Source organism: Pelophylax lessonae, assembly GCF_965119305.1.
Source record: "Pelophylax lessonae genome assembly, chromosome: 10".
Classification (NCBI taxonomy): domain Eukaryota; kingdom Metazoa; phylum Chordata; class Amphibia; order Anura; family Ranidae; genus Pelophylax; species Pelophylax lessonae.
In genome coordinates, this window is record NC_138777.1 from 184,321,352 (window position 1) to 184,344,248 (window position 22,897).

Sequence of the window (22,897 nt, forward strand, 5' to 3'; positions counted from 1 at the left end):
ATCACGGGCAACGCACAGGCGTCCCGCGATTTGCAATGATTTCCGGATCGCGGGCAGAATCGCGGTTATTCTGCCTGCGATCGCTACTCTCACATGTGAATGTAGCCTTATGGGTGTCAATTTCTGGGCACTGATGAGGTGACTGTTGGGTGACAGGGGACATTGGGGGGGGGCTGAGGACTGTGTGTGGGGGACCTTTATTTGTGTGCTTTTTACAGGTACACAGAGCAGTAACTCACTATTTCTAGCTCTTCTCCCCTCATACTGGAAGCTGTATGAGGAGAGAAGAGCTAGTAACACTGAGTTACTGCTCTTTGTTTACATTTTGTGATCGGCTGTGAATGGATTCACAGCCGATCACATAGTAAACAGTCACTGTCAGTGACTGTTTACTACCACCGGTGACAGCTGTGTTCCTACGGAACACAGTGCCACCGACATGACCGCGCTGCGCGCTCCCGATCGCGCATGCGCGGTCATCTCCCGGGCGCCTCCATTGTGATCGGCTGTGTCATTGGAACACAGCCGATCACGTGGGAAACAGCCATGCCTATTGGCTGTTTCCCCCCTGCCGGTGACCGGCTGTGTCCCGGGGACACGCCGACACCGGCAGTGCACGGCGGCGCGCCCGCGATCGCGCGCCTGCCGTGCATTTACTGGGTCACGTCATATGACGTCCGCCCAGGATAATAGCCGCACCGTCCCGTCGTCATATGACGGTAAGTGGTTAAGGAGTCCGGACTAATAAGTTGCAGTATATAACACACTTTTTTTGAGTTTAGATATGCTTTAATTTCTGCAGTAGAAGAGTTGTAGGGGGGGGGGGGTACTGGAACCACTGTAAGAATTAAGAAATACAATACACATTACACATTACTTAAAGTAGGATTCCATCCTAACACTAACTAGTTTCATGAATGTTCCCTCTCTCCTATACTGCCTAACCCAGCCTTTTTCAACCAGGGTGCCCAGGTACCCTAGGGTGCCTTGAGGCTTCTTCTGGGGTGCCTTGACAAAATGCCTAATAATTGATCAAAAACTGTATACAAGCCGGCAGGTGGATAAAACCTGCCTTTTAGTTATACAAAACCACAGGTTTCCATTATGCACCATTACGACTTTCTAGACACTGGCATCCTAACAACCAATGATGTCATCAGTTGATAAGAATGATGTCTGTCGCCTCCACACCATCCTTGTTTGACCCTCCTCTGCCCTTCTCCCTCAGCACTGGGGTCACATTAGCTGGCTGAAATTGAGGGAGAAGAGAAACATTGGAAAATTAGTCAGTACCAGCGTGCAAAAGTTTATTTGCTTTGGAAGAAAAAATTACTTCTAACGTTGGGTATCCTACTTGTGTGGATGTTGCTGCATTATGTAAACTATTAGAATAGTTTTTTACATTTTAGAATGGGGTGCCTCAAGACTGTCCATAATTTTAAAACCTGCCTTGAGATTGCCTATAGTTTAAAAGGATGCCTTGACTGAAAAAAAGTAACACTGGCCTAACCTGTGTGTAAAAGATGCGTATACTCCCCTATTTTTAGTCCGCTCCAGTCTGGTCACATGATCCCCGGTGTTAGTGAGCACCAGCTGCAGGGAATATAAAAAAAAGATCTTGACAATGGCTGGAAATTCTGGGAGCAGTGATCTCTCCCATAGGCTCCCATGTCCCAGCTGCTGTTGGTGCTCCCTCTTCTCCCCTGCAGCCACTGCTAACTGACTTGGGGGATCCCAAGCTGTGGATCAAATTATTAAAGTATACTGAAAATAGGTATTTAAATGTTTTTTTACACAGGTTAAGCAGCATAGGTAGTGCAGGGTACATTTTTAGGACTAGTTAGTGTTAGGCTGGAATTCTTTGGTAATATTAATAATTGAATATAATGTTAGGTCCATCTTAACCAACCAGATTTCCTACAGTTCCTACACTTTGCACACTGCCCTCTACCCAGGCTTGTTTGTTTAGGAAGTGGCACTACTCACAGTTAGATTATCATGAGCTTCACACATTTTCAATGCTGTTGTCTGGAATTCTCCTATAAAATCGTGTCCTCCGTCATTGTCGTAGTCAAAGCATGTGATCTGCGGAAATACATCACAAAACACTGACAGTAAGAGTCAGAAGCTGACATTACAGCTGATGGGTTACTTTGTTTCTCTTGTGCCTAAATTGAATATACTAATTGCAAAAGCTGGAAGAACATCTTGCAGGGTATACAAAATTGGTCTATTGCTACTGAAATAATATCCAGGCCTTTGCAAAGTTAGCAACATCCAGTAGCTGCTGTATCTCAGCTGTCAATGCACTGCAACTTTAAAAGATTAATTATCAGAGGTTCTTCCATAGTAGTGAAAGAAGTAAAGATCATGGATCTGAGTTGTCAGGATGTGCATCAAGAGGTAAGTTGATATACTGGGGTTGATTTACTAAAGGCAAATAGGCTGTGCACTTTGTAAAGTGCAGTTGCACTCTGCAAGTGCAGCTGCTCTAGATCTTAGTCAATGGGGTAAAGCTTCACTTTGCAAAGGATACCCAATTCAGGAGCGGCCAGTTCCTTAGGGGCTCAGGGGCGCAGGCCCCTTAGTTTGCATGAGGGGCGCCGGACTCAGGTTCGTATGAGTTTTTTTTTTTTTCAAGCCACATGATTAGAGTCTGAGGCTCTAATTGGCTTAAAAAAAGGTCGGGCTCCCACCCACTTGTCAGAACAGTAATTCTCCTGCACTTGAGTGGTATGTGTGAAGGTAAGTGGTGTATGTGATCCTTGATATCACATCCTATGGTCTTGCTACCCCCTCAGGACCGTGGGTATCCGAATAAACTGCAAAACAACAACAAGAGAAGGGCTCACTGACCTGGTGCATTACCACTAAAATAATTTATAAAAAATGAAAGGACAACATACAGTATACTCACAAACACATGACATATTTATGCATGTCAAATAAAAGTGGAACAAGTCACCTCCAAAACTGCTGGGATGCACCAATGACGCCAGGAGACATGGTGGTGTCCTTGTGTAAGCTTGGCTGATGCCTTTCAAGGGAGAACCGTCTTCATTAGAGACAGCTGAGTGGATCTGAGGAAAAGGGTTCTCCCTTGAAACGCGTCAGCCAAGCTTACACGGACACCACCAGGTCTCCTGGTATCATCGGTGCATCCCAGCAGTCTTGGAGGTGACTTGTTCCACTTTTTTTTTACATGCCTATATACGTCATGAGTTTGTGAGTATAATGTATGTTGTCCTTTCATTTTTAATTAATTATTTTAGTGGTAATGTACTAGGTAAGTGAGACCTTCTCTTGTTGTTGTCCTACCCACTTGTGAAACTAGCGAATCAATATTCGCTATTGTCATCTGGCTTCTCCCCCCGGCAAATCAGGAAAGGAGGCAGATTGGGTTGGAAAAGGAGGAGAAGCCGAGGAGGGGCTGAGAGAGGGGAGACCGTGGAGGGGTGAGTGCGTTGGGACCGTGGAGGGCTGAGTGCGGGGGGACCATGGAGGGCTGATTGTGGGGGGACCATGGAGGGATGAGTGAGGGGGGACTATGGAGGGCTGAGTGAGGGGGGACCATGGAGGGCTGAGTGCAGGGGAACCTTGAAGGGCTGAGTGCCGGGAGGACCGTGGAGGGCTGAGTGCAGGGGGACCATGGAGGGCTGAGTGCAGGGTAACTATGGAGGGATGAGTGTGAAGGGGGGCCTTGGAGGTCTGAGTGCGAGGGGACCATGGATCGCTGAGTGCAGGGGGACCGTGGAGGGGTGACATGCCTATATACGTCATGAGTTTGTGAGTATAATGTATGTTGTCCTTTAATTTTTAATTATTTTAGTGGTAATGTACTAGGTCAGTGAGACCTTCTCTTGTTGTTGTCCTACCCACTTGTGAAACTAGTGAATCAATATTCGCTATTGTCTTCTGGCTTCTACTCCCGGCAAATCAGGAAAGGAGGTGGATTGGGTTGGCCAGGAGGAGAAGCCAAGGAGGGGCTGAGAGAGGGGAGACCGTGGAGGGGTGAGTGCGTTGGGACCGTGGAGGGCTGAGTGCGGGGGGACCATGGAGGGCTGATTGTGGGGGGACCATGGAGGGATGAGTGAGGGGGGACTATGGAGGGCTGAGTGAGGGGGGACTATGGAGGGCTGAGTGAGGGGGACCATGGAGGGCTGAGTGCAGGGGAACCTTGAAGGGCTGAGTGCCGGGAGGACCGTGGAGGGCTGAGTGCAGGGGGACCATGAAGGGCTGAGAGCAAGGGGACCATGGAGGGCTGAGTGCAGGGGGACCGTGGAGAGGTGAGTGCGGACCTGGGGGGGGGGAGGGTTGTTTGACGTCCTCCCCAAAAAAGTTTAGCACCAGCTGCCACTGACCCAATCACGTGCAAGGAAAATAAAAAAACAGCATTTTTGATTGCACATGATTGACGTCAGCAAAGTTTCTGCTCATTTACTAAGCTCTGGAGCAACTACTTTTGCAGAGAGCAACTGCACTTGCAAAGTGCACAGTCTATTTGTCTTTAGTAAATCAACCCCACTGTATGTTCTCCATGCATTTAAGGTACACCAGTACAGATGGATTTCTGGGGACATTTATTTATTTAATTAGCCCTTTAAACTCCATGACAAGAGAGAGAGAATGTTCAGGTTCACATAAAGCTCTGTAAGGCATAACAACTTCAGATAAGTTCTGACCGATCGAAATGAACGTAACAAGTGTTTTCTTATTCCTGACTTTGAATTCAACATAAAAGTCCCACAAATCTAGTGTATATCACAGGAATGGTAATCTGGGTATAACCTTTTTGTTTTTGTATTTGTATTCATATGTAAAAATGGAAACTAAATAAAGAATATTGAAATAGGTTGGAAACTGGATAAGCAGATCTTGACTACAAGAACTTGTGCATTACCAACACTCCAAACAATTTAAAATAATTGAAATGCTATTTGACCACATGCATAGTACTATTCTCCAGTAGGATCATATTGCCTGCCTAACATATGCCACAGTTGTGAAACGAGAAAATATATCCGGAGATTGGAAGAGATTTACGGGTCACTTCTCTCTGGGGTATGGCAAGTGTTCTATTCTAATTTTGGGGATCCATATCAGTTATCTCATTATGGTGGCATCCACATTCATGTATAATATAACAGCAGCCCACCACTGACATAATTGCCTTTTTCCTAAAGTGAGCCATTTACAGGGTTAAGAGGTTTAGATTCCAAGGTGTTTTTGATTAAATTCCCTGGTACATAAACTGAACTTCAGATAGCTTTAAAAGAAGAAAGATGAATGCAGTAACCATATCTGTCTTAGTATCGGCCTCCTTTAATCCTCTGTGCACTGGGAGAGAAAGGGGCAGCATTCGGGGCCAATCCGGGGTGTTGCATGCACATATACTGACAAGGAACATACTGGAAGGTGGAGAGTAAAGGGATACATTCATCTGTCTATTGCTGTTCCTTCATTTTCTAATCACAGGCTGGTACAACAAGTAGTGCATGAATGTCCAGATCTGGAATACGGTAATATTGGTTTCACTAGCACAGATACAGTGCCTTGAAAGAGTATTCACACCCCTTGAAATTTTCCACACTTTGTCATTATACAATCAAAAATGTAAATGTATTTTATTGGGATTTTTATGTGATAGACAAACACAAAGTGGCACATAATTGTGAAGTTAAAAGGAAAATGATAAATGGTTTTCAACGTTTTTTTTACAAATAAATATCTGAAAAGTGCGGTGTGCATTTGTATTCAGCTCCCCTGACTCAGTACTTTGTAGAACCACCTTTTAGCTGCAACTACAGTTGCAAGTCTTTTTGGATATGTCTCTACCAGCTTTGCACATCTAGAGAGTGACATTTTTGCCCATTCTTTGCAAAATAGCTCAAACTCTGTAAGATTGGATGGAGAGTGTCTGTGAACAGCAATTTCCAAGTCTTGCAACAGATTCTCAATTGGATTTAGGTCTGGGCTTTGACTGGGCCATTTTAACCCATGAATATGCTTTTATCTAAACCATTCCATTTTAGCTCTGGCTGTATATTTAGGGTCATTGTCCTGCTGGAAGGTGAACTTCTGTCCCATTCTCAAGTCTTTTGCAGACTCTAAGAGGTCTTCTAAAATCGCCCTGTATTTGGTTCTACCCATCTTCCCATCAACTCTGACCAGCTTCCCTGTCCCTCCTGAAGAAAAGCATCCCCACAAAATGATGGTGAGAATGGGTTGAGAAATGGCAAACATGAATCCCATTTTTAACATGAAAAGGCTGGAAGGACATAAGCTCTTTACACTTTACAGGCAACTGTTCTAAAAACATACTGAAATGACTCCTCCAAATCTATCTTACACCAACCAATCTACACATTTCCTTAACTGCCTCTGCTGAGGAAGGAGTAGATTTTGGATAGTCAGTTCAGAGTTGGAACCAGCTTCTTGGTTTCTCTTTTGATCTCTTCACACTTTACAGGTTAGTGTTGTAATAACAGACTAAGGTGACCTCACCAAATCTACTCTACACCAACCAATCTACACAAAATTACATTTCATTAATTCCACTCTGCTAAATAAGGAGAGGATTTTGAAAAGTTGATTCAGAGTTGGAACCAGATTCTTGGTTTCTTATCTGATATATTTTGTATATACATTTACCAGCCACTTTCTTAGGTACACCTTGCTAGTACCGGACTGGACCCCCTTTTGCCTTCAGGACTTCCTTAATTCTTTGTGGGATATATTCAACAAGGTGTTAAAAACATTCCTCAGAGATTTTGGTCCATATTGACATGATAGCATCAAGCAGTTGCAGCAGATTTGTCGGCTGCACATCCATAAATCTCCCGTTCCACCACATTCTAAAGGTGCTCTATTAGATTGAGATCTGGTGATTGTGGAGGCCATTGGAGTACAGTAAACTCATTGTCATGTTCAAGAAACCAGTGGTGAGATGATTTGAGCGTTGTGACATGGTGCATTATCCTGCTGGAAGGAGCCATCAGAAGATGGGTACACTGTAGTCATAAAGGGATAGACGTGGTCAGCAACAATACTTAGGTAGGCCGTGGCATTTATTCAATGCTCAATTGGTACTAAGGGGCCCAAAGTATGCCAAGAAAATACCCCTCACACCATTACACCACCAACAGCCTGAACCATTGATACAAGGCAGCATGAATAATCCATGCTTTCATGATGTTTATGCCAAATTCTGACCCTACCATCTAAATGTCACAGCTGAAATCCAGACTCATGAGACCAGGCAACGTTTTTCTAATCTTCTGTTGTCAAATTTTGGTGAGCCTGTGTGAATTGTAGCCTCAGTTTCCTGTTCTCAGCTGACAGGAGTGGCACCAGATGTGGTCTTCTGCTGTTGTAGCAAATCTGCTTCAAGATTCGATGTGTTGTATGTTTAGAGATGGTATTCTGCATACCTCAGTTGTAACAAGCAGTTATTTGAGTTACTGTTGCCTTTCTATCATCTCTAACCAGTCTGCCCATTCTCCTCTGACCTCTGACATCAACAAGGCATTTTCGTCCACACAACTGCCGCTCACCGGATATTTTCTCTTTTTTGGACCTTCTCTGTAAACACTAGAGATGGCTGTGCTTGAAAATCCCAGTAGAACAGCAGTTTTTGAAATACTCAGACCAGCCCATCTGGCGCCAACAACCATGCCACATTCAAAGTCACTTAAATATCCTTTCTTCCCCATTCTGATGCTCAGTTTTAACTTCAGCAATTCATCTTCACCATGTCTAGATGCCTAAATGCATTGAGTTGCTGCCATGTGATTGGCTGATTATCAATTTATGTTACCAAGAAATTGAACAGGTGTACCTAATAAAGTGGCCGGGGAGTGTATATCTCAGTAAAACCTTAAGGCTGCATTCACACTTGAGCGTAGCGTTTTTACCGCGATTTTACCGCGATTTTTACCGCGATTTACAGCAATTTTTTCAGGCGTTTTTCATTGACATCTATCAAAAACGCTGGTAATCAGCCCAAAAAGAAGCTCATGTACTTTTTTCAGCTGCAGGCGTTTTGCAAAACGCTCAGATGTGAACAGGGGCCATTTAAATGAATGGGGTTTTACTTGTTGGGCGTTTTGGAAGCGTTTCTTTTGAGCGTTTTTGGAGCTGAAAACGCCCAGGTGTGAATGGAGCCAAAGTTGTAGAGATCTGGTCTCATCACTCTTGTATCTTTCTGCCAGAGGATCTTTTCTTAGCATGAAAAACTAGAGCTCTTTCTTGGAAAAAAATAGCCTTCAACTCTTTAACGCCGAAGAACAATGGCAACTCATATTGACTTTCCTTATATACAGGTAGTCCCTGGGTTACAAACAAGATAGGGTCTGTAGATTTGTTCTTAAGTTGAATTTGTTGGAAGTTGGAACAGGTCCATTTTTTAAGAGTAGCTCCAGCCAAATAAAATATTTTTAAGCTTTTTGGATAGCATATGGAAGGGTTAACACCCCTGTAACATTTGTTTTGTTGTCCCTTTCCCTGTTCAGAAGATTTCACCTCATTTTCTGTTCCTATGACAATTGGATTTTGAAAAAATTTGGGTTGTTGTGGAAACAAGGATTGGTGAAAAAGCTTGAACAGAGACACCTTTTTCCCATGATAACAGGAGTGAATTTCTCTTCCTAGAGGTAGATTTACGCTCACTTCCTGTTGTCTCCCTCCATTTGTAAGTAGGAGTCATTTGTAAGTCCGATGTTTGTAACCTGGAGACTGCCTGTAATAGGAAATTCCTATAACAAAAACTGACATGGTTTGGGCTGATGGCAAAGTTATTTAAAATCTCTGGACACCTTGTCTGTCATGTGTCTCAGGAGCCAGAATTTTCTGCCAGCAGTACCCACAGCAGTACCAGCCAGCAGTACCCACAGGAGTACCCACCAGCAGTACCAGCCAGCAGTACTGACAGCAATACCCACCAGCAGTACCCATAGCAGTACCCGCCAGCAGTACCCACAGCAGTACCAGCCAGCAGTACCAACCAGCAGTACCCACAGCAGTAACAGCCAGCAGTACCCACCAGCAGTACCAGCCAGTAGTACCCACCAGCAGTACCAGCCAGTATTACCCACAGCTGTACCAGCCAGCAGTACACACCAGCAGTAACCACCAGCAGTACCCACCACAAGTAAGTCACATGTGCTAGGGGTTAAACTAGCCCCCAGCACATAATTGTAAATTTCCCAGCATGTGCAGTGTTTCTGACCACCATGACCACTTCAAATAACTGAAGTGGTCATGGTGGTTGGAGTGTTCTTTTAATATCTCTCAGAAGAAGTAAACAAAGGGCAACAAAGGGTTGCATACTGGGCAACATCAGCCTGTTCATTAAAAACTGGCTGCCATTTGGCCCGTGTGTATGGCAGTCGGTGCGACAGAGGCCGGCCATTCGGCATGCGCGAAAAAAACCTGGCTCCTAACTTTTCTAGCTGGCTTCTAGATCTAGATTTCAAGCAAATTTGTCAAGCCCTGGCATAGGTAACTGCTGGATGTGTGTATACATGTGAACAGCCGCAGCTCCTATTAGCCCCTACAAGGTTACTGGCCACAGCTGTTGGCATACACCTGTGATCCCATCTGTAAGACTCCACTGATTCTTACCACAAGAATCTGATGTATGCTGCCAATCGCCTGTGTGAATGTAGCCTTAGGTTTAATCAAACGCAGGTTTGGAAACACTGTTAGCTTAGTACTCTTTACATCATCCATTCTCAACCAGGGTTAAGTGGAACCCTAGAATTAATACAGAGGTTGCTAGGGGTTCCTTGAGTTGTGGCTCACTGACCTTCCATTTGATAATGTCTGCAAAGTTCTAGGGCCAATGCCACTTGGCAGAGCCAGCTGCATAGCACCAATACTTTTTTTAGCCGTCTGTAAGGGTGGCATTCTTTCCACTATCCACCAATATGAGGAGCAGATTTTCCTTTGCTTTGCCCCCCCCAAATAAATTGGTTTCAGCAGGGGTTCCCCAAATTTTTTTCCATGGTTCTTGTAGGGTACAAAAGTTGAGAAAGGCTGCTAGGGACACAGGGCTAACCATGTGACCCCATGTGACTTGTAACCTTCTACAACCAACCCCTCCTTTCCTTCCTGTGTGGTCCTCTGTGGTTCACATCTTTAATTGAATTAGTTGGTGCTTGAGTCCTGAAAGACTGAGCAGGTGGTTTGGTTAAAGTTTTAACGGTGGTATTGGTATTTAATGTTAAAGGTATGGTACAACAAAAGGTTAAAGGTTATCATATTTGTTTTAAAACCTAAATAAAGGGGCCATCAAGCGGCCATAATTTTCCACATTTCAATTTCATGGTTTTCTGTACTATCAAGATTGAGCAGCTGGTTATGGTGGGGTTGAATCAGGCTGGTTATTTGTGGGGTTGTACAATTCCATGCTTTATACTGTCAATCATTAAACACACAATCACCTTTATTGGCTTCTCGATGTCTCCATTGCACAAAGACTGTAATGGCACAGTAAAGGGTTTCCACACCGGGTCCAGAGTGTATTTTATGACCTGAAGCGAAGACATATTCAACATTTAAGCAACTGTAAAATTATTCACTCTACAGAAGGAAACAAGTTTTCAAGTGCACAATTTTGTCATTTCCCTGTCAGTGATTGATTTTTATTACAGACTTTGATCCTTTGCCAAGAAACAGCCATATAAGGGGAAGCTTTTATTTTCTCTCTCATTGTTACTTTCTCACATGATCATGAGTGAAGCAAGCAATGGGTGCTGCTTATCTCTCTTTTATGAACGACACAAAACAGCCTTCCCAGGCAAAGCATTTCTGTTTTCGCATTTTTAAATCAAGCCTAAGCCTTCGCTCTGGATCCATGCACAACACTGAACACAACCTCATCATATAAAACAGATAAATGTTTAAAAGGTTTAAACTGCTCATTTGCCTAATAACTAGTTTTGCTTTTATTGCTCATTATATGTTTTTCTGTCTGTCTCTGTCCTGTCCTACACTACCGGTCCCAGAGACACAACAGGAAGTGGGGGGATATCCACACGGTTGTAGAATTTTATTAAAGACTATAGATGTTTCCAACTGTTTTTTTAACACAAGCAGCGCTCTTAGAAAATAAATTCACAATGGATTCCTTTTTAGAGGACAGCAGTGGCAGTAAAATTGGCACCTCCAAAATGCCTGCTTTGTTTGCAGCCAAATGTGTATTTTGAATGGGAATACCACGTCGCAATCACAAGCCATGTGTTTGCAGCCTCATACACTGAAATGGGTCACCTTTGGCAGTGGTATTGCCTGCTGAACAGTACATGTTATATAAATGTTAAAATAGCCAATTTTGCGTCCCCCCCCCCCCTCTCTTCCCTCAATGTAAACATGGTCTAGCACAGACTGGTAGAACAACACAGAGTTCCCTAAATTAAGGGGTTTATTTACTAAAGGCAAATAGACTGTGCACTTTACAAGTGCAGTAGTACTCTCCAATGGCATTAACTACAGAGCTTAGCATATGCGGGAAAGACCTGCTGACTTCCATCATCTAATCACAGGCAAGCAAAAAAGCAATTTTTTTTATTTTCCTTGCATGTGATTGGGTATACTTTGCAACGTGAAGCTTTAGCTCATTTACTAAATTCTAGAGCAAATACCCTAGCAGAGTGCTGCTGTAAAGTGAACAGTGTATTTAACTCTAGTAAATCAACCCCTTAGAGTCACTGTTGGAGTCTACGTAGAGTCACTGCTGCATAAAAGCATCTTTCTCCCACTGCAGGCAAATTATCTGTTGCTTCTATTCATGTTAAGCAATGCTGTCATCTGACCAGTCCTTTCACAGGAATACCACTGGCTCCCCATGGGTTTTCACAAATGGAAACTGTGCATTTCCCTGGAGACAACAAAAACTATGTAGGACAATTTATCCTGGTATGCTTTTTGTGAGTCTCTAGACATTTTTTTGTTTTGGAAAGAGTGGGGAAGAGTTAGAATATCTCCCTCTGGGGCAATTTAGCCTGTCTGCACGGGTGACCACTTTCAATGGAACACACAGTGATTGGTAATTCATTACTTTTACGGATGTCAGGTTAAGAGGGAACTGGAAGTGAGCGGGGACATTTTCCAATGGAGTAATGGTCTCAGTAATAACTGTCTAACAGAGATTTTATCTCAAATACTGTTGTGTGTTTGGGACAAGAAGAAGTAAAAGAAAATCCTTGCAAGTGGACAAAAAAAAAAGAAAACCAATGGGGGTCTCTACATTAACCAATACAAAAAAAAAAAACAGCTTTAGCTAGAGGTATACTTCACTATATCTGTTGTATATTTCTAGAGTCCCTTATTACATGCTGGTCCCCCTACTGGTGAACTTTTGCCCAGGGAAGTCTAGGACACTGCAGCACACCAACTTTAAAGTGGTCCTAAATCCTTAAGGTTTTTGCTTTTTTAATAGTTTTTATTATTTGTTTTGGAAACAAGTAAAAAGAAGGCAAACAGTAGAGCAGCAAACAATCCTCGCATACTCCGAGCATGTAACATAAAAAAATCAAACACATGTGTGGTACAATAGAGATTATCGAAGACCATAACCCACAGGTTAGGTCTACTATGAGGATCTTAACACACTAAACCTAACATAAAAGCCAGGACAGTAACTAATTATGAACTACTGGTAGAACATTCAAACTTTCTGGGTAGTACGAGGTCAACATCCAACCAACCTCCCACTACAACGTATGTGTGCTAAGCAGTGCGAGCACAGGTCCACAACCTTACCAGAATAAATCCCAATAGGTTGACCTATGCGGGAAAGGAGGCTCCAACCCACGTTGTGTAGTAAGGAAGGCTCTATCATTTGACACGCTTTGCATCAGTCACTTATAGGGGAACCTGCATCCATCATTACACCCAGGTGTGTATGAGGGGAAAAAGGGAGAACCAATAAGGGCCATGGAGGCATAATACCAAGGTTGGAAAAAGTAAAAGAGGTGAAAAGATGAAGGGAAGAAAGAAAAGGGTGGATCCATCCGGGAATCTTCCATCGGGCTTTCAGGTAATCAACTCCATGTGTAAGGGACCTGCAGATATGTTAGCCAGGGGAACCAGATTTTCTCAAGTTGGGTTGTTTGTCATGTAGGACAGTGGTTCTCAAATCCGGTCCTCGGGACCCACTAACAGGCCAGATTTTAAGTATTACCTTGGGGGATGCAGACTAGAATACTGCAATCACTGAGAAGCAAATGAGATCACCTGTGATGTAATTTAGTTATCTTGCAAACCTGGCCTGTTGGTGGGTCCCGAGGACCGGATTTGAGAACCACTGATGTAGGAGACTGACTACTTTTTCATTCAGCATAATTCACGCAAGTTTACGTTTCATCAGTGCTATATCTATAACAGGACCTTTCCATGCTGACGTAATAGGCTGCTAGGAACATGAAGTATATTAACATCTGGGGGGCATGGCGACCGTGCTGGAAAATGGCTGCAATCTGAGTGAGCTCCGCTCCTCGGCTGCCCAGCTCTTCGCCGCCCGCATCCAGCTCTCCCAGCTTCCCTGAACTTTGCTAAATGTCCCAGCCGCATCGTGACAGCCGCCCGCCACGTGGGCTGAATGGATTATTTTCCCCTGCTCCTGCTGAGACTACAACAAAATGGCGGCGTCATTCACATGCCTCAGACAATACAGCGGTTCCCACAGCCAGCCTGTTCATACAGGGAGACCCATCACAGTTCAATCCAGAAGAATCCTCTGGATCCTCAGTCATCACCATCCCTAAAGGAGCCCAGTCAAGTCCAGACCACACTTGGAAGTAGATGGAGTCTCTTCTATTCAATTGGGCATGGAGGTGAGCAACACAAGGACAGGAACCCCCCTCCTCCAGATCAGCCTGATCCTATTACCTCCTTCCCTACCACAGGCTAACCTGTATGTGATTCTACACTTAAGGATATGCTCCTATCACTAAGGTCCTCTTTGCAGTCAGATATGTTTTCCTGTAGACAGGGATTCAAACAAGACCTTACACTAGTAGGTGAAAGGGTAGGCCAGGTGGAACACAAAATGGAGGAATACGCCTCCTCTTTTAACTCTCTACTAGATGCCCACAAAGCTCACAGAGATGAAATACACTGGCTTAAGGCAAAAGTGGCGGACCTGGATAATAGGTCCCGTCGCAACAAAAAAATCAGGGGCATCCCGAGATGGTCTCCCAAGGTCAACTGGCTCACTTTGCCCAGGATCTATTCAAATTCGTGATACCCTCTCTAATGAAAAATGACCTCACTATAGACAGAATTCACCGGGTCCCGAAGTCAGCTCATCTCCCTCAATCAGTCCCCCAGGATGTCTTACTCAGGATTCACTTCTGTCAGGCTTCTGTCAGGCCAAGGAGAAGATCCTATCAGCATTCAGACGTATGGATCCCTTACCAAGCCAGTACTCTAGGCTCCAACTTTTCCTAGACCTTTCCCAATATACCTTGTAGAGACGCAGAAAGACTTAGAGCCTTAAAGCCTAAGAAGGAACAACTACATCAGTGAACTTTCTTGAACAGGGCCAGCAATTGATCAAATGCTGGAACATCATCCCAGATTCTCCTACACGTCCAGAGACCTCCGGCATCCCCAACCCTGCTCCACAGGTCTGGCAAACATCCCCTCACATGAGCTCATCTACACAACAGCCCGTTACTGGTCCTAACCTTTAAATTTAAAACCTTAAGCTACCGCTGGACTCAGCCAGGAGCATGCTACCTCCCCTGAAATCTATCCCCCATTTGTTACTTGCAGCACCCCGGAACGTGGTTCGTTTTGGAACCCTTTTTTACAGTATTTTTTTTTTTTTGGGGGGGGGTTCTTTTTTTTCCTTTTTTCAGCTGTTCTCCTTCTCAAACCTCACTTCTTAGTCCTCTCCACACTCAAGCACAGCGCATCTCATTTGCACTGTTTTGTATTTCCACTGTTCCCGAAGGCTCCTACCTTCCTGCCTTCCCGCACCCTACACTTAACCTTACCTAACTTGATCCAAGCTACCCCTGCTCATTTCCACCACCTCACGGTGATACCCACCCAAGTGCTACTCCTTCCTTGGTATCCTATCATTGCCCCCTCATGGGTTTCAAGATAGTAATGCTCAACACTCGTGGCCTTAATCATCCGGCCAAAAGGGCCTCAATGTGGAAAGATGCTTCCAAACTCCAAGCAGACATCCTCTGTGCTCAAGAGACTCACTTCTATGCTCGAGCAACACCTAGATGCTCCCACAAAACATTATCGCACATCTTCCTGGCCTCTGGCCACTGCAAAAAAGAGGGATGCTATTTGCAATTAAAGATTCACTAGCCTTCCGCCTAAAAGACACCATCCTGGACCCCCAAGAGAGATTTATAATCCTTATGTGTGATATTAATGAACAACCCTTTACATTGACCAACATCTATGCGCAAAACTCCCATTAACCTGCTTCCTCCGTAGAACCTTACTAAAAATCCGGAAAGTTCAATATGGCTGACTTCTCATTTGCAGAGACTTCAATATCCAGGTAGACCCTATGATGGACTCGTCCAACCCTTCCAGACGTGCCTCTTCTACTCTTGGTCCTCTACTACACGTGGAAGACCTGTTCGATGTCTGGCGCTGCCATCATGCTTTGGAGAGGGACTATACCTTTTTCTCCCCTAGGTATACTACTTACACCCGCATTGACTTATTCTTGGTTGACAAGTGGCTCCTCCAACAAACATCCTCCTCTTCATTAATGGACATCACTTAGTCTGACTATGCCGCAGTCTCCATCTCGGTGGAGGACCTTGACCTTTGCTCACTTGTGCGCCTCTGTCGTTGCAACTCGAAAGTTATCAGCGAACCATCCAATGACCAAAAGCTCTCTCAACATGACAGGGAATTTTTTACCATAAATGCCTTCTCTACTGAATACCCCTTTCTGCTCTGGAACGCTCATAACGCAAACATGAGAGGTTGCATCCTTCAAATTTGTGTTCGAGCTAAGAAATCCTATTCCCAACGCCTCAACACTGTATTAGCAGAAATCCACAAACTTAAATCGGCCAATAAGGTCCAGCCTACTTCCCCAAGATACTTCTCCCTCCTCAAGCTTAGAATAGAACTTAGGAGCATACTCTTTGAGCAATTTGACAAAGTGGCAGGAGTCCTAAAAATCAAACATTATGCCAGTGGCAACAGAGCTGGTAAATTGTTGCCCAACAGGCTAAAAACTCACCAAGCTAAAACCAAAATATCCCACTTCTTACACCCTGACACCAGCCATGAAATTCTAAACCCTCAAGACATCGCTGACTCATTTGCTAAGTACTACAGCTCTTTGTAAGACCTGAAAGATAATCCTCTCACTCCCCAACCCTCTACCCAAGCGATAGATGATTTCTTGGCTCGACTGCAACTCCCCACCCTTTCTGAACACCACCTCTCTAAATGAAATGCCCCATTCACTGAGGCTGAAATAGGTAAAACAATGGAATCATTGCCAAACAGAAAGGCCCCTGGCCCGGATGGCTTCACAAACGATTACTACAAGCTCTTGAAAGAGGATTTGATACCATATCTTCAAAAGGTGTTCACCTTATCCGTCAAACAGGCCTCCTTCCCCCCCTAAGATGTTGAAGGCGTATGTAGTTACCATACCGAAATCGGGCAAGGAATCAACCTCTACTGCAAACATCAGGCCAATTTCATTGCTTAATTCTGACGTTAAATGTTATGCTAAACTGTTGGCAGGGTGTTTGTTCGACATCCTCCCAGAATTAATCAAACCCGACCAATGCGGGTTCACTAAAGGCAGGCCTACGATGTAACCAGAAGGATTGTTAATCTCCTTCATCATGCTGAGTCTGGTCGAGCGCCTTCTCTGCTTCTTTCCCTGGTGCAGAGAAGGCGTTCGACAGGATACACAGGGGCTACATGGAGAAGACATTGACAAAGTTTGGTTTTCGAGGTCCCAACCTCTCTGCCATCCTGGACTACTCCTGCCCATCTGCACAAGTTTACACATCCAATCTCTTATCTAAAACCTTTCGCATTACCAATGGCACCCGCCAAAGTTGTCCCTTCTCTCCTTCTACATTTAATATTCTGATTGACCCCCTAGCTGAGGCAGTCCGCTCCCACCCCCAAATCCACGGTTTCCATGTAGGCCAATTCACCCACACAATGAATCTATTTGCGTATGACATAATTTTACTCCTCACTACCCCATCCACCTCACTGTACAACGCCCACCAGCTGCTATCCCAATTCAGTGCCATATCCTATTACAAAATTATTCCTCCAAGTCTCTCATATTAGACTTAAACATCCCAAAGAAACAGAAAGAAGACCTACAAAACTCATTCTCATACCCTTGTAGCTCCCAAGGTGTCCCATAACTAGGCATCACGATTACCCCTTGCACGTCCCAACTAGCCTCAAGGAACTTTCATTCCCTCCATAAAAAATTGACTAAGGAACTGAACCCAGCTAGCAAAATTTATAACTGTCTTGGTCTGGGCGTCTTGCTTCCTATAAAATGTTAATACTACCCCAGAAACCCCCCCCCAAAGAAAAGGAATTTCCCTTATATACAATATACTACAAGAGAAACTTACCTTACACAAATCAACACCTTTTCAACAATGGGAAGAGGACTGAAGCTCTGAATTCACCCCCTCCCATTGGACCACTGCTCTAAGATCCATTTACAAAGCAACACACTATGTTCAACATTGGGAGATGACCCATAAAATCACCCTCCGTTGGTATCTCACTCCCCTTCGTTTGGCCCGGATCTATCCTGCACGCTCCCCTCTATGCTGGAGAGGCTGCCGGAAAACAGGAAACCTCCTACACACGTTTTGGTCCTGCAAATGTATTGTGAGCTTTTGGAATAATATTCTTCAACTATTATCAGATATCAGGATTTATTATAAAACCCTCTCCTCAACTGGCAATCTTGAACCTAGTTCTAGAGGGAAATCCCAACTATTTATGTTTAGTAACTACACATATACTTATTGAGGCTAGAGTCACGATTGCCAAAAATTGGAAAGCCCATATAGCCCCGAGCCCCTCGGCAATTACTAAAGTTCACCACTCATTCGAGCCCAGGTCTCTCTCCCATGCCACCTGATATGACAATTTAGTCGAAGGAATGCTAAACTGTTTATAAAGCATTGAGACCCCTCCCCGGAGAGCAGCGTTCTGCATGCACCTGTTTTCAAACATAGTGCGTACTGTCAGGTCTGAACCGTCTTTTCACAGGGATTTGAGAAAGTGTTGAATTTTTTGTAGATGGAAGCTCTCTTTGGGGGGCATCTCCAAGCTGCCCATGAAGTATGAGGGAGGACATATTCCTCTGTGGTCCAGATAGTCACCTATTCGGTACAATCCCTTGTTCACCCACCAACCAAAACTATCAGATTGTAAACCAGGGGGGAACCAGGCGTTACCAAAGAGTGGAGCCACTGGGGTATGTAACAAATGTAAAGGCCATCTTCTGCAGCTCGTATTCCATAAGTGTAGTGAGTGAGACAGCGTTGGGGGTCAAAATAGCTTTTGGAGGAGTCCACCGGATGAGGTCAATTGCAAATGGAGAGCAAGCCTGGGCCTCCAGTGGGACCCAGTCGGGACGATATTGATGGCTATGAAGTTGGCATAATTGGGCTAGTTGCGCAAAGCCTTAAGGTTTTTTACCTTAATGCATTCTATGTATGAATTAAGGTAAAAACCTTCTGTGCCTGGGATTCCCCCCAGCCCCACCCCCTTATACTTACCCTAACCCCAGGGAACTTTAGGAAGGTACACTGGCATATTAAATAAAAATGTCAACATACATATTATGTTACCTCGTAAACCTGCAAAAATCTAGTGTAATATAAACTCACAAAAATAGATAGGATTCCTTATTATAGCTTTATATAACCCTAGGTTTACATATATGCTATTTGTGTGTGCCGCGTTTGCTCGGGTACAATAGCCCATTCAAATGAATGGGCTGCCGTGCCTGCGTTTCTGCAAAAAAAAAAGGTGCATGCACCTTTTCAAAAATGCAGCCGCAGATAAATCGCAAAGAAGTTGTCTTTTTCACCATGCAATTCCCCTGCGGTTCCTGCACCTGGATTCTACATAGGGGTTTCCGTAGTGGACTGCGTTTTCGCTGTGGGTGGTTGCGGGTGCGGGAATCACTGTGATTTCCGCACCCATAGCCGCACGCAGATATTTGAACATAGGGTAATAGCGGATTCTGATACAGTTTTGTTTTTGCTAGTCTAAATAAGAGGTACAAGTCAAGTGATAAAACATTTTAAGCTAATGTAGATTCACCTCTGTCCTGTGAACTAGCATCCACTTTCCATCATCTCCTTGTTTATAAAATTCTAAAAATGGATCAGACTTTCCAAACAGGTCCTGTTGAGATACAAATCACAATTTTCACAGATTACAAAATAATATGGACAGAGATTACTCATGCTGTTGATTATCCGCTGTCAAGAAGCTGCTATTAATTAAATAATGATAAGGAGCCACAGGGCATCCAAATATTAATAATTAGCTGCAATATGTTAACAAGGGGAAGTGTCACCTTCTTGTCCAACTTCCTCCCGGCCATGGAGAGTGTTATCACTCTGTTATCGGACAACTCCTGGGCAATGATCTGGGGGAAAATAAGCAGAAAATTGATATAAGCAAGATCAAACACACACACATTCATATAAAACATTAAATGCAAAAAGGATGCTTTTTAATAAATAAAAAGGATATATAAAAACTGAATATATACAGGGCCTATTTACTATAACTGCATGCCCATTTTTATGCAAACCAGTACTGTATATTTAAATAAAAAACATGGATTACTGCTCAAGCCAGAGGGTAGATTCTTCCTTTTGAACCTAGGAGATGGAGTGTCGGCATTCTCCTGTGTTCATCCAAGACAGCATATGCAATGGAGTGAGATGGACACCACACTCCCGGCAAGCTCATGTGAGGTGAAGATAAGGAATGGCCTCAGTCTATGCTCCTCAACAAACCACACCTGCCCTGACACTTTTGCCCCACCCACCAAGACCTTAGTCCGGTGGGTGGGAAAAAACGCGTCAAGAGGTTGGGTTTGTAGAGGAGCATAGGCTGGGCAATTTCTTATTTTCATCTCACATGAGCTGGCCGGGAGTGCGGCGTCCATCTAGTACTGTATATTTATCATTTTAAACCTGACACTACAGAAGGCTTGCTTAAAACCAATAAAATTCCTTGACAGGTGGATGTCAGTCTGGAGAAGTGGACATTCCTAGGCAGATTGCATTTGCATGCTGACTACTCTAGGCAATCCCTACATGTGATGCTTAAAGTGGACCTTCACCCTCTTCCACTACTTTCCTCCACTCCACCCCTTTTCCATCCTCTGTTTTTTAGGGGTTTTTTTTACCTTTTTTTTAGGAAAAAATGTCTGGCCCCACCTCCCCATGAACATCAGTCGCCTTAAGCGAATGAAATGCACACTGCCCACTGTGCCTCCCGGGATATGAACGTCACATTTTCCAGGAGGCATAGCCTTCCGTTTATAAAAGGAGGGGGACGGGCCTATCAGCGCATCATCGCGAGGTCTGTCTGCTGAACCAGGAAGAGCTGGCGGGTCTCTTGATGATGTCAGAAAGAACATGGCGGTGCAAGACAGAGCTGTGGCTGGGCACGAGAGGATCTCGTCGTGACATCACTGTCTGATCAGCTGGATGGGTGAATATTTGAAATGTGCAGATACCACCTAAAGGGAAGCTGGGGTGGAAAAAAAAAAAAAAAAACGAGGCGAAGGGCGGTTGCAGATCCGCTTTAACTTCCATGATTACAAAACTGGAATTCAATGAATAAAAGGGGCCGACCAGGCTGGGGAAGGAAGGGCTAGAGGATGCTGAATGTCTTCCAACTAGGAAAGCTAGCTGGCTCTATCTGACTTGCTGCAACTTCTGATGCACACTACCAAATGTTCAAAGTGTGCAGTTAAATCAGTGCCTGTACAACTGTGCAAGATTAAAGAGTTAGCAATAAGGATTTTTTTTTTCTGTGTGAGATTATATGTATAGTATGTGTGTGAATATGTGTGTGTGGTTTTTTTTTTAATGACTCAACCATCTGTGGAAGGCATTGATGGGAGTCGTTCTTTCTACATTGTACAGAACAGCAGAATGTTAGGCTATATAAAGAAGAAAAACATAGAAATGCAGACACAAAAAATACAATAAGCTAGAAATCCTCTACATTTAAGCCAGAAAACTGCACGTCATGCTGGCCTTACACATAATAATGTGAACATTCTATTTATCGATTATTTAGAAATGAAAAGGGTGGTAATAATAAGGCCTGGCAGAAAATTTAATTGGACAATACCAATCTTAAAGTGGTTCTAAAGGCTGAAGTTTTTTTTTTGACTTTATGCATTATATGCATGAAGGTAAAAAAAAAACCTTCTCTGCGCAGCAACCCCCCAACCCACCCCCCTTACAATTACCTGAGCCTCATTGAGACCCACCGATGTGCACAAGAGCCATTGCTCTCCGGGGACTCACCCTTCTCATTGGCTGAGACAGCAGCGGGAGCCATCAGCTCCCACTGCTGTCAATCACAGCCAGTGAGCCAATAAGTAAAGAGAGGGTGCGTGGTGGAGCCGTGGCTCTGTGTGTGAATGGACACACAGAGCAGCGGCTTGGGAGCAAGCCTGCTTGGGTACTCTCCTAGCAAGCTGCTTGCTCTGGGGGCACTCGGCAGGAGGAAGGGGCCAGGAGGGCTGGCAAGGGACCCCAGAAGGGGAGGATCGGTGTTGCTCTGTGCAAAAAAGCAGCACAGAGCAGCTAAGTATTTAATGTTTGTTATTTGATAAAAAAAAATTGCCTTTAGGCTGAGTCCACACTGGTGCAATGTTAGACATTGTATGTGATTCGGGCTGCATGCCTGTGCAGTGCGACTACAGCCATACAGTTTGTATGGCTGAAATCTCATCGCATCCGCACTGAAATGGTCCAGGACCCTTTTTTTAGTACGCATTGGAATCGGATTGCATTGGTGTTCAGACCCATGTGATCCAATTCTACAGTTCGCACTGCATTCTGAAAACCTATTTGGGTGTGTCATTAACTTTATATTGACACCCGCAGCGGTTTGCAGAGAGCAGTGTGAACTGCCTGCAATTCAGATGCGATGCGGAAACCCGCACAGGCATCGCACCAGTGTGAACCCAGCCTTAATGTCACTTTAATTTTGGTTTCATTAAGCGATATTTATTGATCGTTACACAATTTATGCTTGTTTGTTTTCTGAAGTGTGTATGGTCAGCATTACTTAATCCTTATTCTGCCATCAAAGAAACAAAATATTAAAATATACTACTCTGCAATGAACAGTGTTCACTTTGTTTACAAAGTTGCAGAATTAATGAAAGAAATGCTGCACTTGAGCCTGTCTCATCCATAGAGGAACGCACAGCATATTGTTATCCTGGCGCTCTGTTATCTCGTTGCTAGGTTATTGTTGCCATGATGCACGTCTTCGGCTTTTACTAGAAACAGAATGATTGCTACCGGTGGAATAATCAAGCGATTATCTCAGTATGAAGTTCAAACAGCTTTTAAAATGACACACGCAGTACAGAAAAAGAAACCTCTTTACCGTTATGACTCCCTTTCCCGCTGGCTTCCCATTTCCTAAAATCAAGGGTCGTGTTATCTTCTTGCTTGAAACGATCTGAAAAAAAAAAAAAGGAGAAAGAAAATGAAACACAAAAAAATGCTATTTGCTGGATTTATATGTGAGATATTTTTAAAGATTCCAGTGCAGGATATGGTGTCACTAGGGTTGATTTACTAAAGGCAAATAGACTGTGTACTTTGTAGGTGCAGGTGCCTTCAGA

General features: G+C 44.0%; 1 protein-coding gene across 2 annotated transcripts in view; it reads right to left on the minus strand.

The window, feature by feature from the left end:
* Window positions 1-22,897, minus strand: part of CPNE2 (copine 2) — a 253,848-nt gene that overhangs the window by 75,908 nt on the left and 155,043 nt on the right. For both annotated transcript variants that reach the window (XM_082270133.1, XM_082270132.1), the window contains exons 4-8: window positions 22,657-22,731; window positions 19,583-19,654; window positions 19,324-19,407; window positions 10,443-10,532; window positions 1,987-2,085 (exon numbers count right to left, since the gene is read on the minus strand). In XM_082270133.1, the coding sequence (XP_082126259.1) occupies window positions 1,987-2,085; window positions 10,443-10,532; window positions 19,324-19,407; window positions 19,583-19,654; window positions 22,657-22,731 (420 nt within the window). The remainder of the gene's footprint in view (window positions 1-1,986; window positions 2,086-10,442; window positions 10,533-19,323; window positions 19,408-19,582; window positions 19,655-22,656; window positions 22,732-22,897) is intronic.